The 17887-nt window shown below is 40.8% G+C and overlaps 2 protein-coding genes across 3 annotated transcripts; both read right to left on the bottom strand.

The window, feature by feature from the left end:
* Positions 1–278: 278 nt before the first annotated feature.
* cog4 (component of oligomeric golgi complex 4) lies at positions 279–9525 on the bottom strand. The gene is made up of 18 exons (XM_008305707.1): positions 9376–9525; positions 7975–8057; positions 7767–7881; positions 6552–6726; positions 6149–6342; positions 5366–5471; positions 5082–5239; positions 4941–4999; positions 4743–4867; positions 4524–4642; positions 3626–3792; positions 3350–3515; positions 2169–2231; positions 1965–2078; positions 1306–1398; positions 1143–1226; positions 962–1063; positions 279–683 (listed from the first exon to the last, which is right to left on the bottom strand). Exons 1-18 carry the CDS (start codon positions 9508–9510, stop codon positions 462–464), a joined length of 2280 nt encoding a protein of 759 aa, XP_008303929.1. The 5' UTR covers positions 9511–9525; the 3' UTR covers positions 279–461.
* Positions 9526–10900: 1375 nt separating this feature from the next.
* LOC103375433 (uncharacterized) lies at positions 10901–17343 on the bottom strand. 2 transcript variants are annotated; one of them, XM_008305705.1, is made up of 4 exons: positions 16990–17343; positions 14611–15042; positions 12452–12868; positions 10901–12258 (listed from the first exon to the last, which is right to left on the bottom strand). In XM_008305705.1, the coding sequence occupies exons 1-4, from the start codon at positions 17039–17041 to the stop codon at positions 11912–11914; spliced, it is 1248 nt and encodes a 415-aa protein (XP_008303927.1). In that variant the 5' UTR covers positions 17042–17343; the 3' UTR covers positions 10901–11911. The 2 variants fall into 2 exon arrangements, with proteins under 2 accessions (XP_008303927.1, XP_008303928.1); XM_008305706.1 differs by having other exon boundaries at positions 17011–17343.
* Positions 17344–17887: the final 544 nt, after the last annotated feature.

The following is a 17887-nucleotide window of genomic DNA, read 5'->3' as shown; positions in this document are numbered from 1 at the left end:
CATGAAGTAACATTGTGAGGATGTTTTACAGAAGAGCTTCCTATGTTGTGTTCTCTTAACAAAACCCCCAAAACATCTTTGGCGTATTGCAAGAAAAATGTTCTATGTTTGTTAATGTGTCACATTAAAGGAATATTTCATCCTCTTGCAAAGCTGGTTTGAGAACGTTCTACTATCGTTATCCTGTAACACAATCTGCGGCCTCGACAACATCCTAAAAACATTTTCTGAATGTTGCAGTTAAAAATGATGCCTTTTTTAAAATGTTCCACTTTATGGGAGCATTGTTTGAAATGATAAATATCCACTGAGCATTAGATTAAAATAGATGAATGTTTTCTTTACATGACAGATGGATGCAGAGTAGAATACATCCAACTGAGAAGTAGAACTATAAAATGTTCAAGTACCTAAATATAAATATCTCTAAATTGTACAAACACTGAAATAAATGTGCGTAGTTAGAATCCCCTACTGGTATAAACCCCTATAAATAATATATTAAACTGTTGACAGATGTGTGTTCTGTCTACGTGTAGAACAATCTGAGTTACCCGCTCCAGGTTGAGGATGGTGGCCATCTGTGTGAGACGAGCGAACTTATCCCTGATGGTCCAGGTGGTCACAGTGGTGAGATACGCCACAAGAGACCGGAGCTCTTTATCGAACTGCAGCCCGCCGAGCTACAACAAAGGGATCAGGATGATGAAAAACACCAACACACCTGTGCATACATTATGTATTCAGTCATATTTTCCTCAAGTGTTTGTGTCTTAGGGGCTGTATGTTGTGAAAACAGAACGCTGCTCAAAATAGGACAATGCTAACAGGCCAAAGGGAAGCATCCTCTCCTGCAGGCCTTCATTAATAAATCACAGCTCGAGGCTTTTTCTTCACGTGTGTCAGGGATGTGGTGCAGAGGAAGCTCGCTGCCACCTTGTGGCCGAGCTCAGCTGCTCACCCTGCTGAAAGAGCACTTCAGGACTGTCTTCTCCATTTCAATAGATATCAAGCTGGTCATCAGGCTGGTCAGCGTGTCGTAGATGACGGGAGAGAGGGCCGTCTGGGGAAGCAGAGGAATAAAGATCAGAAAGCAACAACGGAAGGGAAGAGCAGAATTATAGTCTGAAAGTTGAGAATACCTTAAACTCTGCCATGAGCTGCTCCAAGTTAACGATGAGCTGCTGCACCCAGGGGTCATTAGCTTCATAGTCGTTAAACTCCTCCTGTAAAGATTAACTACAGTTACAGCAACGTGCTTCATGAGCTCTGACTAATGTCTGTGCAGGATTGCGAGGCCTTTACCTCTTCGATGTTATGTGAGATGGACAGGAAGCTGCTGATCCACGGTTTCACCTGAGGCTTTATGGCTGTTGTGTTTAACTCAGTCAGACCCTCCTGTGAAACAAAATCAGTGGGAAACTTTTACCACTGGATGCTGTTAGCCAAAGAGGGAAAGAGCAGGAAGAGTGGATCCTGTACATGTTCTACAACAAATGCTTGCTAAAGAAAAAAACACCTGCCGCAGGACTAACATACGAAAAACCCAAAATCAGAAATGTTTGGTTTCTTAAGTCTCCCCACACAACAACTAGAAGCACGTCATTAAAACACAGAGAGATCTTATTAAAGCCAGACTGTGCTTCTTACTCTTCAGTGCCTTGTCAAATAAATAAGACATTCTCCTCCACTGCACCGGTGACAACTAACAACGGCTCCCCATTATTTTTTTCATTGTCTTTATTGATTTTTTTTTTTACAACAATTTAACAAATGTGCTCATTTGTTTCAAACTCCTCCAGGAGTGTACATCTATGAACAACAATACAGAGACTGCAACACAACAACAGTGGGTTCTTAAACTTCCCAATCTGAAGCTAATATACAACTACTAGATCAGTGTGTGTGTCTGTTTGTGTGTGTGTGTGTGTGTGTGTGTGTGTGTGTGTGTGTGTGTGTCCAACCTGTAAGAGATCCTTGAACTTCGTGGACGTGCTGACGAGGTCGGACAAACAGCTTTCAATCTTGGCTTGTTCACCAGAACCAGCCCCCTGACTGAACAACTTGGAGCAGTCGTTCTGCCGGCAAAAGAACAAAAACATCGGTTTTCGAGCAAACTATAAATAACAGAGTGATAAGTAGAGAGGCAGAGCTTCAGCACAACTTACTTCTAGGTTCCTCTTTAAAGTTGTGATGTTCTCACTGCACACCTCGACATTATTCAGAGTCACCTGAGTGGGAAAAGACAGAGTGTGAAGGAAGGATTCTTACAGCCACTGTTGTTCTGTATGACTCAGTCCTATTCTGCCTGACAGAAAAACACAATCTGCTGAAGTTCAACTGGTAGCTACAAAGCTTTAAGTGTTTCTTGCTACTGGACACATTTTTGAAGTTCGTGCATCCTTCAGCAAAGATCTATTTTAAAAACTAAACCACTGCTCATCTCTCTTAAATTCTGAAACCTTATAGTCTCTCAACCTCAAAAACTGCAAGCAGGTTTGATGTCTTTTCCAAATTGTCAAATCTACGCCATTTATCAGAGCCAGAAACTGTAAAAACAAAGAAAGATTGTTGGATTTTGAACCTTGGGAGCGAAAAGTTAAACAAATATAAGTTTAAAATTGTGATATTCCAGTAAAATCGCTTTATTCTCAATGTCTCATTAAAAACCTTTGCCGAAAATAAACCGTCTGCATGAACCAGATTCATTAATAAACAAAATATTGTACTTTTTAATCTCTGTGAGGTTCAGGGCTTTAAATTGCAGCGAAAAATGATCAGTGAGGAAAAATGTGACAGAAGACAAAAAGCCCAGAAAATGCTTTGAGTTTGGAGGGTGAAGCTACTGCTGATATCTTTCAAAAATCACTTGGACAAAAAGCGAGAGCGATTAGTTTTCATCACAGTCGGATCAAATAATTTCTAAGATACTGTCTGAGATCGGGGCTGCAAGGTGGCTCGGTGGTTAGCACCGTTGCCCTAGAAGGTTGTTGGTTTGCGTCCCGGTGAGGACACCCTGGATCTTTCTGTGTAGAGTCTCCATGTTCTCCCCGTGCAGCGTGGGTTCTCTCTGGGTTCTCCGGCTTCCTCACAAAAACATGTTGAGGTTACTTGGTGATTCTAAATTGTCTGTAGGTGTGAATGTGAGTGTGCTTGGTTGTCTGTCTCAAAGTGTAGCCCTGTGATAGACTGGTGACCTGTCCAGGTGAACCTGCCTTCACCTTAAGACAGCTTGAATAGACTCCAGCCCCCCACGACCATAGTGAGGATTAAGTGGTGTATAGATGATGGATAGATGGATGGATGGATGTCTGAGATGGAAGCTGAGATGTGTGTGAATGTGTGTTACCAGAAAGGCTGCCTTGGCGTTTTCGGTGCTCTCGATTCCCATCGTGTTGAACTTTCCCTGCTGTAAGCTGCTCTGCATCAGACTGACCGCGCTGCTGACGCCACGCTGGATGTCCTGCAGCGTTGTCGCCGGGAAGCCCTGCCGCAGCTTATTGTACAACACCTCCCTGCCCGGTGAGAGGAGACAAGGACAGAACAGGCGTGAGATGTGAAATAATGTCTTTGTTTTTGTAATAATACTAAATTTATATCAACTGGAGAGACAAAGTGTGAGCACCTGAAGTCAGACTCCAGCACAGAGTTAGCGTGGTTGATCATGGCGCAGAGGCAGTCGATGCTGGAGCTCGATAAAGCTCGACTGATGCACTTCTTCACAATGTAGAAACAGTCGTCCACCATGCTGCTGGTCAGCTGACCCTTTTCACTTGTGTCCATAGTGACAGCCTGGGGGCAGAATAAGTCAGTGAGCAGTTCAGCACAATCACACCTGGATTTACTACATAACAAAGACATGCAGAGTATTTTCATGTGTTATCTGCGTATATAAAATGATGTTTTATGTGGTTGTTGTTGTCTTGTCAAACTTTTGTCAAATGTTCCTTTTGTCAGATGAGATCCAGCAGAATCAGCGGTATTGTCTTTTTTATTCCACATATTGTTTTTCCTTGTTAAATCTTTGCGCCTACATTACCCACAATGCAATGCATCCACCAATAGTTAATAGCTAAAATAGACTGCTTTCTGCTAGTAGCGGCTAATACACCCTGGAGCTGCTAGCTTCAAGCAGAGATGAGGAGCAGGTTGTGGAGGTTCGGTGAGTTAACTTCCACCTAAATATACACCTCTAGAGTTTATTTCATTTTCAACCTTGAGACACATTCTAAATAAATTGCCGCCACAATCAACGCAGCTCCTTGTACAGCAACGAAAGGATTTATACAGCTTTTCACATACATCGTAGTACATCCTGCACCTAAACAGATTCTAATGTGTAAAATCCCTCAAGTTTCCCTTTAAAGTCCCTCTGTGGCCACTGAATAAACCCTAAAAACTCCTCTATGAAAGAAGAACACTATATGACAAGATAGAATACTTGATTTCACAGTGGGAGGTCTTTACTAGGTTTGTCAAATAAACAACACCAGGCTATAGATATAACAGTATACAATACTGACCTTGTTAACAGACTCCCTCATGTAGTATTCTTCCATTGGAATATAGTAGCCGATCAGCTCCTGCATCGTCCGGCTCAGCAAACAGTGTTTCAGGAGCTTCTCTACATTCTGCTGATGCTCTGGAAGTTCAAAAATGTAAGAAGACAAATATATTTTCATCAATCCCACGTCTAAAAAAGGGTTCTTTGGATGTAAAGTAAGACATTCATATAAAGCCACCTTGTGTGACGCTCTTAGCATCCGCAACTTCAAAGTCGGCCATCATGCGGCGACGTAAAAAGCGAAGGTAGAGCTCCGCCCTCGCGTTCATCAGCGTTACTTCCGCCAGTACGGGGTCCAGCTCCCTGTTTGTATGAGGACAGAGGTGTAAATAAATAAAAACCCAGCTCAGACACACAGACACACACACACACACACCTTGGCTCGATCCGCTCTCCCGGCAAGCTCTTCATCATGCTGCTCTGGACGATCTGAAACTACAAAACGGAATCGAGGTCACAGCAAGCCCAGGTATGCCGCAAAAACAACCAGTTAATGCAGCTCAGTCGTCATGAACACCTTGTTGTGGTATCCTCTCTGCTGGATGAACTTGTCGACTATTTTCTGGGCCTGACGGTCACACTCCTGCTGCAGGTGAGTGATGAGTGTGTACAGATGACCTGGACCGTAAAACGTCTCCACTATCGGCTGATGAGTCTCAACAACACGAGCGATACCTGCAAACACACACCAGCACATCAGCGGAGGCCCCTAATGTGCAAAGGAGAATGCACGCGCACACGCACATACCCACACACACACACACACACACAGACACACACACACACAGATTGCTTTCTCACCTTCCAGCAGCAGTGTCAGAGTGTCTGCAAAAATCAGCAGAGCTCTCTTCTCGCCCAGATCTCCTCCTGTCGCTAACAGCAGGTTCTCCTCAGCTTTGGAGGCAAGCTGTGTGATGGAGTGTGAAAGATTCAGAGAGAAGAATTCCTGATATGATGTGTTTAGAATCACAACGACACACTGCAGCATATCTGACTAACAGACAAAGATTGTTGAGAATAAACTGAAATTACTGGATTGATGGAATTTCAAATGACATTTGATGGAATTTGTGAGCTGCAAACAACAAAAAGTGCACACAAATAAAAAGCTTTAGAATATCAGTACCTCGACCGAGGTGCAACAGTTCTCTACAGCTCTCATTTTTTTCATTTTAAGTGTGCGTACATTTTAAAGCTGCATCTGGATCCTGCTTCACCATCTTCATCAAAACACTCAGAATCAACTGAGGTAAATAGATCACTTACATTCAAGTGATTTGTGATAAAACTGAAAATATTAGACATTTACTTGAAAGTTCCATGTTCATTTACTCACAGCCTAATTTACCACTGAATTTAATCGATTTTAAATTCATTGCAATTGATATATCCACACCCTGGTGAACAACGTTTAAGTAAGCTTTCGATGAATAATATGGTGTGGAAACTCTGTTTTATCCAGAAATACAAGCAACTAAAAATTACCACAAGTCTGAAACCTTTCAGTTTAATCTCAGACAAATTACAGCTGGCAACACTCTCACAAACAGCTCTTTTCTGTCCAGCACTCCTCCAGCTACTGACCTGACTGCAGAGATAATGACCGAAGCGGGCGAGGCCCTGCTGGTGGAGGCCCAACAGAGGGAAGATCTTGAAGAATCTCTCCACCTGTGCAAGGTCGACTGCTGCTACGGCTTCATCGAGCTTCTCGGCGACGATGACCTTCAGTTTCTGCTCTGCCTCCTGCAGCATGACCAGACTGGCGTCCACGTTGCTGCCTGTGCAGACACATCGCTGGTGTTATAGTGTCTGTCTACTGACACACACATTGCAAGCCAAAGCATATATTCTTTAGCTGCTACATACTGCTTACTTACAGTGCAGTAAAAAAGCAGCTTCACAATCATTGTAATAAGATCTGTTGGTTAGTCAAACAAGCGGTCTGAAAAGCAACCAAAAGGCTGACAGAGAACTAGAGGAATCGTACTTTCTTCTCCCTGCCTGCTCAGCTCAATAACCGACTGGTCCAGAGAAAGGTATCGATGGATGTGAGCAGCAGCCTGTTCATAATCTTCATTGCGCAGAGCCGTCTGCACTCCATCAGTGCAGAACTTCAGATTGAGGATGTCATCAGCACGCCGGATGACGTTATATAGCCTCGTCTGCAAAAGAAAATGAGATATATATAATCAGAGATCAACAGTTAAATCAAAACCTCCAAAGGGAAATAGCATGTTTTGCAAAAAGGATATGTTGCAGTAAAACAGGTGTCAAGATGCACGTTATTAATACTTATATGAACCTACAAAAAGTAAACTCTTCTCTGTGAATAAAAGGTTAGATTAGATCAGATTGCACTTTATTCTTCACCACCAATGGGGAAACTCATTTGTTGCAGCAGTATAGATAGAGGAAAAGAGCACAAAAAAGCAACAGGAAGAAAAACAGAACAAATAAAACTAGAAACAGGAAGAGCTGAGAAATACAAGACAATAGAGCTACACACACTACATACACACTATAGATCCAAATAATTAAATCGGTGAGGTGGCCTTCCCTTCATACTCACCACTGGTTTCATTTCATTTACAAATCACTTCTGGCCCAGACACCTCCCTACCTGTCCTCTCTTCTTCACGTCGCCCATAATCCTTATCATACCAGGTCTAGTGAATACATCAAGCTCATCATCCCCAATACTTCTACTATTTTTGGCCGTAACTCCTTTGCAGCAGCTAAAACAAAACAACTTCAAACTTGCAACTCTGACTCCGCTCACCACCATCAAGCTTAAAATCCAACAGATTGTCGTCGACTGTTGCTCCTGCTGATCACGCCGGACTATACTTGCATACTTATACACACACTTTCTTACACCTCATGCACATCGTTTTTCACTCACATGCGTATGCCCTCATGCTTCTTACTTGTTTACTTTTGTTCTATGTTATGTTTATGTGTCTGCTTGTGCCTGTAATTTACATGTGTATTTGTTCCTGTCTCTTGGCCAGGTCATGTTTGCAACTGGTTCTCAAACATTTTGACCTGGTGAAATAAAGGTCAAATAATGGAGACTATGATTTAAAATGAAATAGATGAATAGAAAAGGTTAGTAAAAGTGAGCTCATGAGGATTAATCACACAATGACAGTGCAGAGCTGATTCTGAATCACAGACAGAGGTAATTAGTGTGTGTATGTACCTTTGCCAGGTCAAGCTGTCTGACTTTGCGGCTGACGTTTTCAGCCAGGCTGCAGGTAAACGTGATCATTCCCGACAGCTGACTAGCGTCTCCTCCAATCAACTGTAGGTTGGGTCTGTAGAGGAAAAAACAAAGAGTCAATTTTGCACCACAGAATTATATTTTAGGACCTTGGAGCACTGAGTGATTTAGAAACTCCAGACTGTACCCCATCCTCTGCAGCGCCAGCATCTTTGTGTGAATGCTCCCCTCCTGCCCCACCAGTCGGTCCAGCTCAGCTTCCACCTCCGTCTGTAATGACAGAGAACAAAACATGTCATGAGCAACAGGAAAGTACTTTTTATTTTAATCTTTATCTTATACATGGTACATTGGGTGTATACGGTGTTACGCACATTTTGTACGCATCAGATTTTTTTCATCTAGTTTCCACCAGTTTTTACATTTTCTGTCAAAACACACAGCTGTACAAATAACTTCAAAGAAATCATATAAAAGTAGTAATTATACTTGATGTCTGAGAAGAAGGGGGAGATGTGGTACTTATTAGAGAACATGACGAGTTTAACAGATTGCAGAGTGGGTTGATTAATCTTACTGCATGAACCGGGTCATTACAGGGCATGTTGGGCCTTTTCATGTAAATGAAAATACACTGAAACTAATCCTGAGTGACACTCTCACTTTGGGAGAGGGGCTTTAAAAATTCTATCATTTTAAGGGAATAATACATGCATCAATTAATGGTTGAAATAAATTATTGTCTTTATATAGTTTGTTTTTTATTTAATTTTTTTTATAACAAGGTTTAAGATTATTTTTAGGGGAAAAGACTTCAACTTTGACCAACAAACACAAAAATTGTCCCTTGATTTCCACTTTATGGTAATATTGAGTCATGGTTTTCATGACTTGGGGGTCGTTTATCATCATTATTATTTGTGTTAGTGGAAGTAATAACAATTGTAATAAAAACATAAGCCACAATAAAAAAGAGTCATTTAATTTGCAGCTGAATTTACAAAAAACAAACAAACAAAAAAACAAAAAAACAAGGTTATTGTAAGTCACCAATTAAATGCTGGTTTTCATTGGTTTTGGTACATTTTAGGTGAAAGATAAACATATTTTTAGACATACAATAATATAATGTATATTTGTATATACATATATATGCGAGAAAATATGTTTGGAGTAAAATACTTGTTTTAAGTTATTGAAACCTTAGTTGTTTGATGTATCAACAGTTTCTACAAAAGGGATTTTTGCTTCACACACTTAAAAATTACCATTACATTACTATAAAAGTAGTGCAAAAGAATCTTAATATGTAAACATGACTTAAATCCTGAATTCTTTTCTTTAACTTGGTTTTGTGAAGCACTTTAACACTGACTGGTCCAGAAAACACCGGACATGAGCTCTGAGTTACCCTGAAAATAAAACTCTTTAGTCTGACTGTCTAACATTAATTTATCCTAAACTTATTCCAGTGGACGTCTCTCTTTCTCTGCTTTGTTTTGACGTAGCAGCATCACGGAAGTTTACGTGGAAAACGGCAGCGACTGCAGGAACAGCGGAGCCGCCGTTACCGGCCGCCGGTACGAACCTCCTCGGCGCAGAGCTGCTGGTAAACTCGCTCCAGGTCCTCCAGCTCCGTCAGAGCAGAGATGGTCTCCATACTGACGGACGACAAGGAGCCGGAGTCGCATCTTTTCGCTGCCACGGATCCGCTGTCAGCCATCTTCCGCCACCGGAACAGGACGCAGGAGGAGCCGGACTCCCACTGAGAGTTTGCCCTGGGTGTAGTCTGCCAGGCAGCGCTTCAGTGAAGGATAACGCTCTCTACGGCTCGCTTGTGTTAAATCTATAAACCTGCCGGTAACATTTATACATTTATAACATAAACCTCATACATTATTACATTTGAAGATTGTGGGATTATCTCAGTACATAAAATCTGCCTGAGAAGTCCGATTGTGGGATACAAAAAGCCAAATCTAGGCATGCGCTGTCTACCCTCCGTATACGTACGGATGCCTCACATGGACAAACAGATGAAGGCCGCTTAACGACGCAAGTGCTATCTGACATTCCTGTTACAATTAAAGTCAGAACAACCTGAACTAAAATAAAAAATAGAAACTTAAGTTAATTTTAATCCATAAGTATCAAGTTTCTGTTGATCAAAATGACTTATGTTGCAAGACTGCCCCCCTGGAGGGCTTCTTCTACCAGCAAGGGGAATGTTCCCCAGGTCCTAGGAGAGGATGACAGAGGACCTGTGCAATGCATTCAGTTTGATCAGTCTGCATTACATATTGTACAACTGTACAATCTAACAATTCAGATCAATGTGTCTTAATAGCAGAATATGCTCAAACCCGCAATGATGTGACGAACAGTTGTGCAGGACAGACAGGCCTCTGTGTGCTCTCATTAATCAGTTTTTAGGATGTGGTTTTAGTACCACTGACTGGATTCTCTGGGGGACTTTTCCTCTGTGTTTCCAGACTTAGAATGTTACATCCACTGGTTTGTGCCAAAAATACCAAACTGATGTGAGATGAGAAATATGCATCAAGCACACACATTGGAAAGGTTTGTCTGGGGAATGTTTGTATCGATGGTCTCATTCATGCTTATCATAGTTTACCTGAGTATGAGGTTTTAGCAGTCAGGGTCAAACCATCCATCCATCATCTATACACCGCTTCATCCTCACTAGGGTCATGGGGGGCTGGAGTCTATCTCAGCCGACTCAGGGTGAAGGCAGGTTCACCTGGACAGGTCACCAGTCTATCACAGGGCTACACTTAGAGACAGACAACCAAGCACACTCACATTCACACCTACGGACAATTTAGAATCATCAATTAACCTCAAGATGTTTTTGGACTGTATGGGAGAGAACCCACGCTGCACGGGGAGAACATGGAGACTCCACGCAGAAAGATCCCGGGTGTCCTCACCGGAGATCACAGGGGAATCCGATGGTTGTCCTAACACAGATGAAAACACTGAACATATCCACAGAAGATAGGTTGGTTCATAAGGCATCTAGACTCAAGGCCCTCATTGTTCTAATTAATATTGTGGTTTGTAATGCATTTTAACATATCAAACACATTTTTAATTAATCATTTAATCACAAACTGATCTTTGCGTGGCAACATGTTCACAAGGGTCTTGAGGCAGCAGCCAATTCATTTAGGCTTTACTTGTTCTTCTCAGCAAATTAGACGAGAACTTTTGGGGATTTTTGTAGTACTTACAATTTATATTTCCCAAAACAACATCACAGTTATGTAAGTGTTCTACATGTTTCACTCCCTGATTATTGTCCTGGAGGTGTTTGTGATTTACTGATTCAATAAAGAACAGTGTGCAAAAATCTAATTCTCTTCCAAATATTCTCTCTCACATCAAACATTAAATCTTATTACCTTCAGAGTTCCTGCAGAATAGATGAACCCATAATGCACCAGAGGGAGCATGAAAACATTTAACAAAACTACAACTGCCTGCTTAAATATACATTGAATTACACTTTATAATAATCCTCCTCAACCATGTGCTTTTCCCAAACTTGCTATTACAACAAAAGGGCTAAATAATTAAACCTTAATAGCCTTAAAATGTTTCTTTTTTTTTTAATGGCACTTTAAGTACATTTTCAGGTACCTCCAAGAGACCAAGTTCAAGTCTCAGCATCAACTCAGGGTGTGATAATCACAACACTTGCAAAAAGTGCATCGTGGTTGAAAAAAGGAAAGACATGATTGACTGACCGACCAATTGAAGCCACAACCACAGCAACAAAACGGGTATTTACATGTCTAAACTTGTGAGTACATGAAAGCCTTTAGTGTTTAGCGGTTTCTACTGACAGCCTGTATGTTGCTGTTGTGGTTTTCAGTGAGGCGGGAAAGAGCTGAGCCAGATCAAATTTCTGTGTATTTGGTACCAGAGTGATTTCAGGGCATCAGCTCTAACAGGAACAAAATCAATTATACATGAACTGTTTGCAAAATATATTTTACTGAAAGAGAACTTTACATTTTTACATCCTTCTGTTTATGAATGCGGCCCCAGAGCATTTACAGTAAAGTTAGAATCAGTGAGTCCTGCCGTCACATTGTAACTCAATCATGAGGCTTACTGTCCTCTGGAAACAACACAAGTTCTTCTCTTTCCTGTTGAAACTCTTCACGTTTCTTGTGCAGCTCTGCTTTTTCCTTCTGCAGCTCTTCTCTCTGTCTGTACAATTCTTTGGCTTCCTCCTGCTGTGCTTTCCTCAGAGACTCTATTTTCTCCGTCTCTGCAGCTGCCTCTCTGGCATAGGCTGCACGCAGCTTCTCAAGCAGTTTCCTCTGAAGCTCCAGAGCTTGAGCCTCCTCCCTCTGCGTTCTCCTCAGAGCTTCTATCAGCTCCCTCTCCCTCCTGAACACTCTCCTCTCCCCTTCGGAGGCTTCTGAAACCTCCAACACGTCTGGAAGAAAGAGAAGGCCACATGTTTAGTCTCACCTTAGATACAGCAGAAAGTTTGAAACAATAACTTTAAACATGGAGCTGAATTATACACGTAAGTCAAATGTGGTGATTGCACAGACATATTTAAAACAAACTGTATTTTCAGAAGAGTCATTTATGCAGTCAAACGGCAGTGAGCTTTAAAAACTTACCTGGAACTTGTCTCTGCTCGGTCATCCAGACGGTCTCTTCAGTGTCATGGTTAGTTTTTGAGTCCTGTGGTGATTTTAGTAGTGATGGCTGCTGCCTGTTGGCGACCAGCTCACAGAAAACCTTCGGGTGTCTCTTTGATAAGTGCCGATGCAGGTTACTCGTGCCGCCGTACGAGTACTGTAACTTCTTCATGCAAATGCGGCAGCGAGCAGCTTTCAAGCTGTCCAAATGTTCAAAGTACTTCCAAATCAAACTGCGTTTGTGATTTTTACGTCCTACAGGGCGGTCGTCGCTGGTCTTTGCTCCTGTTATTTGCTCCTCTGGACCTCCTTGTGAAGCATCCAGGAGCCCATTCATGCTAGTTTCATTTCCTGTGGTCATGATGTCAGATTCTCCGTCCTCCAGCGGCACATCCACTGAATAAGAAGAAAACAAAGTTAAAATTAGCACATCTAACATCCATCCATCCATCCATCCATCATCTATACACCGCTTAATCCTCACTAGGGTCATGGGGGGCTGGAGTCTATCCCAGCTGACTCAGGGTGAAGGCAGGTTCACCTGGACAGGTCACCAGTCTATCACAGGGCTACACTTAGAGACAGACAACCAAGCACACTCACATTCACACCTACGGACAATTTAGAATCACCAATTCACCTCAACATGTGAGAGAACAGAGAACCCACGCTGCACGGGGAGAACATGGAGACTCCACGCAGAAAGATCCCGGGTGTCCTCACTGGGACGCGAACCGGCGACCTTCTTGCACATCTAACAATTCGTTATTATCATATGTGGGTTCTGTAAAATAACTTATAGTGTTTGGAATGTCTTAAAATTGGCAGAGAGTCCGATGTGACTCGTCAACTGATTTGTTTTGTCTGAACTTCACCTAAAATCCATTTACAGTCATACAGTCCTGCCAAAACAGAGCGGCAGCAAAGCCTCATTTCTGAGAAGCAAATACTTGCTGATTTATCAGCTTAATGATTAGTTGAGCAGTTAACATGTAATAAAAGTTGTGGGTGATGAAGTTGGTGTTGATCAGCTGCTGAATCCTCATTACATATTAAAAAATACATAAAGTATCTCATCTGTTTTCTCTTAACTCACAAACTGTGCCTCCAGCTTAAGTTAGGTTACACTTCTGAGTGACAAACTACTTTTTTTTTCATATTTAATGGTTGTGAAAAGGTGTATGTCATTCTAGTTACAATCTTAACACTGTTGGTAATCTTTATTTTATTTATTTATAAAAGCAGAAATGGACAAATCCACTGTTTTTACCATCTCAACCATAATGGACCGACTCTAATCTCTACATTTAGACTGATCAAACCCATAACCCTGAACGTAGCTCTAAAGTAGACTCTGGTAACTGTTTAAACAGTTTCAGATCATGAAACACTTGTGCTATTTGTGAAAATACAAAAAAGGGGGATTTCACTGCTTTTTCATGAGTATCAGACGAGGGCCTTGTTTCCTCAAAGGTAAAACATCATTCAATTCATCTTACAGATCAAGTTCAAGGGGTTTTTCTAACATTGTCCTACATAAATGATTCTCATGTTACAGCCCATGGACCACAGCAGGCTGGCTGCCAGCTGGGCCGCCGACCATCTTCTAATTCACAATGATAACGAGCTGATTCAAACTGGGAATGTTTTGTGTCTGTTAATATAGTAAATGTTCAGTAATGTTGGTTGTAGATTAACGAGTACTTCCTAATCACTTGTAGGTGGTTAAGCTAATCATTAGATCGTGTGGAACCAAAAGCTGTGTATTTTATTCTTGCTTTTGATCGTTTTATAATCTGTACTTATATCACGAACACTAATGATATTTGTTTAACACAATTTGATGCAAAATGAGTGATTTTAATTGAGGAACTAAATGAATTCTGAATTATTTTGCAGCATTATTCTGCCATTTTCTGTCATATTCTCCTTCTTCTAATTTACAAGATGAGGGAGGAATAGGAAAATAACTTCTGAGTCATTTGTGTCTACCAGGGCTGGGACAATGTAAAACATAACGGGCCTGTTAAATACAGATAAAAAATAAATCATCATGAGTGTATTAACTACAGAGAGTATTGTGACCTTTGAAAACAGTCATTTATGCAGTCAAACAGCAGTGAGCTTTAAAAACTTACCTGGAACTTGTCTCTGCTCGGTCATCCAGACGGTCTCTTCAGTGTCACCGTTAGTTTTTGAGTCCTGTGGTGATTTTAGTAGTGATGGCTGCTGCCTGTTGGCTACCAGCTCAGCAAAAACCGTCGGGTGTCTCTTTGATAAGTGCCGATGCAGGTTACTCGTGCCGCCGTTCGAGTACTGTAACTTCTTAATGCAAATGCGGCAGCGAGCAGCTTTCAAGCTGTCCAAATGTTCAAAGTACTTCCAAATCAAGCTTCGTTTGTGCTGTGTACGTCCTACCGGGCGGTCGTCGCTCGGTCCTGCGCGGGCTAATTGCTCTGCTGGACCTCCTTGTGAAACATCCAGGAGCCCATTAATATCAGCAGAATTCATACCAGGTTCATTCACTGCAGTAAAGGCGTCAGAGTCTCTGTCCTCCAGCGGCACTTCCACTGAATAACAGAAAACAAAGTTAAATTTAGTCCTTCAACTAACATGTCATAATCAGTAATTAATAAATTACAAAAACGCATACAATGTACAAAGTCTAAATATAGTAAAAAATACCCATCCCAAGATCACACAGCCCGATGTTTGTTTTGTCTAATCAAAAATCTATTTAGAGTCATGTAAAAACAGAGAAGCAGTCAAAGCCTGATTTCTGAGAAGCAAATACTTTGGTATTTGACTGGTTGAACACAATCTATACCCAGAACAGTGGGATTTATTTGGGATTCATGGGAAAAACTGAGTTGCAAAACTGTGTGACAGATTCTCATTTTTGTTTTTTTTACACCTTTTATCAAAGGGTGTTGGGCGTTCTAGTTAAAAACTCAACACTGTTTCTAACATTCAAATTATGTCCATAAAGCAAAAAAGGGACACTTCTACTCTACTGTCTGTCCAGACAGTAAGAAACCAGCTGTTGCCTGATAATCCTACATTAGAGTCTTCAAAGCTACAAACTTCCACTCAACAAGTAGACCAAGGTTCAGACTTTTTATACTCCCTGCACTGGCTTCTGGTTAAATACCAAACTGAATATAAGGCCCTAAGTCTATGACTTTCTGACTGATCTCATCCCAATATATGTCAGAGAGATGTTTGCTGAGTATAAGTCTGGAAGGTCTCTCAGATCTGCACAGGCTGGTCAGTCAGTGATGCCCAGACTTGAGACCAGACACGGTGAACTAGTGTTTATTCAATATACTTCTGGAACCAGCTTTTCTCCAAACCTAGATTTGCTCCAAATGTAGCCATTAAAAAAACAAAAACAAAAACCTTAAGCTCAAGACAGCTCTTTCCACTAATTTTAAATAATAGGTTATATTTGACAGAGTGTAGTCCTAATCCTGCCTTTATGTTTATTAAATCTCTTGTGCTTTTAATCAATTAATTGTTTTCTATGTTATTGTATACTTATCTCTTTTATATATACATCACAGTCCAAATTAAAATCCAAGCGGATTTTAAATCTGCCTATGCAAGATTAACATTTTGATTTTGCCAAATTAAAATCCTTCTTATGTCGTAATGAGATTGTAATCCTGCCGGGGCAAATTTGAAATCTATAATCTCCACATTTCACTATGGTGTGAGCCTCAATTTCTTTAAAGGGTCACATCAACACTTTCATCCAAACACATATGAAGAGCTGTGACACATCTTTTGTCATGTTAAACAGTCACACACGACTGGTACAAACACAACATATATATATGAATGGTTTTAATTTGGTCTAGGAGGTGAAATCAATCTCGTAATTCTGATTTAATTCAGATTTTTAATTTGGTGTGGTCAAATTTTAAACCTCACAATCTCAATTTGTTATAAGGATGATTTCAATTTGGTATTGACTAAATCTACATTTTAATTTTGCCCAGGCAAGATTACAATCGCATTATGATATTAGAAGGATTTTCTAGGTGGAATCAAAATTTCAGTCTTGCCCAGACCAAATCAACTGTGACATGTCACAGTCCAGATTAAAATCCAGACAGATTTTAAACCTGCCTAGGTGAGATTAAAAGGTTGGTCTGGGCGAAATCAAAATGTTAGTTCTGCCTGGCTTTTAATTTGGACTGTGAATCTGTTTTAATTGTATTATCAAATGAATGTGCACTTTACTCAGATTCTCAGCTATTGGTTAATTAATTCCAGGTTTGATGAGTATAAATGTAGAATTTTTTAAAGTTGCTTTCATCCCTGTTCTGTTGTCATCTGGCTGGAATAAACACTTCAAGCGATTAATTTAACTTTCCTCAGCTGCAGAACAGAAAACCTCGTTGGTGTTACAACACATCTACATGTCAGCATCAACATTCAGGGAAGAGTCTCTGCCAGGAAAAACCTAAAATGATGCTACTGCAAACTAAAACTCGACTCAAGTATTAAACTACCGATGATTTCAGCAGCGGTACCGTAGCCGAACAGTTTCTCGTCCCCGTCCATGTCCTGTGTGTCGTTGCTGGCGGTAGTTGGAGCCTCTTATCCGTTACTTTCGCTGCGGAGCACCGTGGGATGTTTCACCCGCAGGTGTCTCAACATAACGGTGCTGAGCGTGATGGTGCCGCAGAGGAGACCCTGGACCGACTAACAGTTTATGATTTTAAAGAAACCCCAGACGAAAAGTTTCTTCCGAGCCTCCTCCATCGATGGCTTCGAGTTTCCGGCTCATAATCTGTATCGTCACAAGAAACGAAGGCATTTTTTTAAATAAGCCCGTTAGTGCTGGAGGAGTTAGCTTTGTTGTTAGCTTAGCCGAACCGCTAACTCTCTGACCCACAATGCATCGGTGCAGTCCAACGTTACATCCGGACGAGCCGCTGTCATGACAACCGCCAATAACTTTGAATATTTTCTTGACTAACAGGATGAATACACCATAGAATATTACACTAATACTTTATATAATGCAAATAACATAAAAATATAATTTATATAAAAAATAAATATTAACAATGATCTTTTAGTTACAAGTTCAAGTTATTTGTATTGTGTATAAAAACCTACACAGTAGAAAACGTAAAAATATTATCGACACTTTAAAGTAAAACTTAAATAGAATCAGGAAATTTGCATTAGACTCAGAATGAAGCCATTTTACATGTTAGGACTTTGATGCAGTAAATCCCAATAATTTCAAAAGTCATTAAAAGTAAGAGAAATATTTACAGTGTGCAGGAATGTGAACATCATCCCACTGAGAATGTGCAACACTACACATTATGTAGTGAAAACAAAAAAACGTGCAAAGGATAATAATAATCCTCTTTAAAAAGCTGTGTGTTAGTGTAA

This window comes from Stegastes partitus, unplaced genomic scaffold (genome assembly GCF_000690725.1).
Source record: "Stegastes partitus isolate 25-593 unplaced genomic scaffold, Stegastes_partitus-1.0.2 Scaffold2592, whole genome shotgun sequence".
NCBI classification, from domain to species: Eukaryota; Metazoa; Chordata; class Actinopteri; family Pomacentridae; genus Stegastes; species Stegastes partitus.
This window is presented reverse-complemented; position numbering and strand designations above follow the sequence as displayed.

Excerpts from the sequence above, each read along its gene's own strand:
- cog4 (XM_008305707.1), bottom strand. The coding sequence starts at position 9,510 with ATGGCTGACAGCGGATCCGTGGCAGCGAAAAGATGCGACTCCGGCTCC. Across the intron at positions 4,868-4,940 it reads GGAGAGCGGATCGAGCCAAG|GGAGCTGGACCCCGTACTGG; the intron begins GTGTGTGTGTGT and ends TCATACAAACAG. Across the intron at positions 1,064-1,142 it reads AGCTCATGGCAGAGTTTAAG|ACGGCCCTCTCTCCCGTCAT; the intron begins GTATTCTCAACT and ends CTGCTTCCCCAG.
- LOC103375433 (XM_008305705.1), bottom strand. The coding sequence starts at position 17,041 with ATGGACGGGGACGAGAAACTGTTCGGCTACGGTACCGCTGCTGAAATC. Across the intron at positions 15,043-16,989 it reads TACCGCTGCTGAAATCATCG|TGGAAGTGCCGCTGGAGGAC; the intron begins GTAGTTTAATAC and ends TCTGTTATTCAG. Across the intron at positions 12,869-14,610 it reads CGAGCAGAGACAAGTTCCAG|TGGATGTGCCGCTGGAGGAC; the intron begins GTAAGTTTTTAA and ends CTTCTTATTCAG.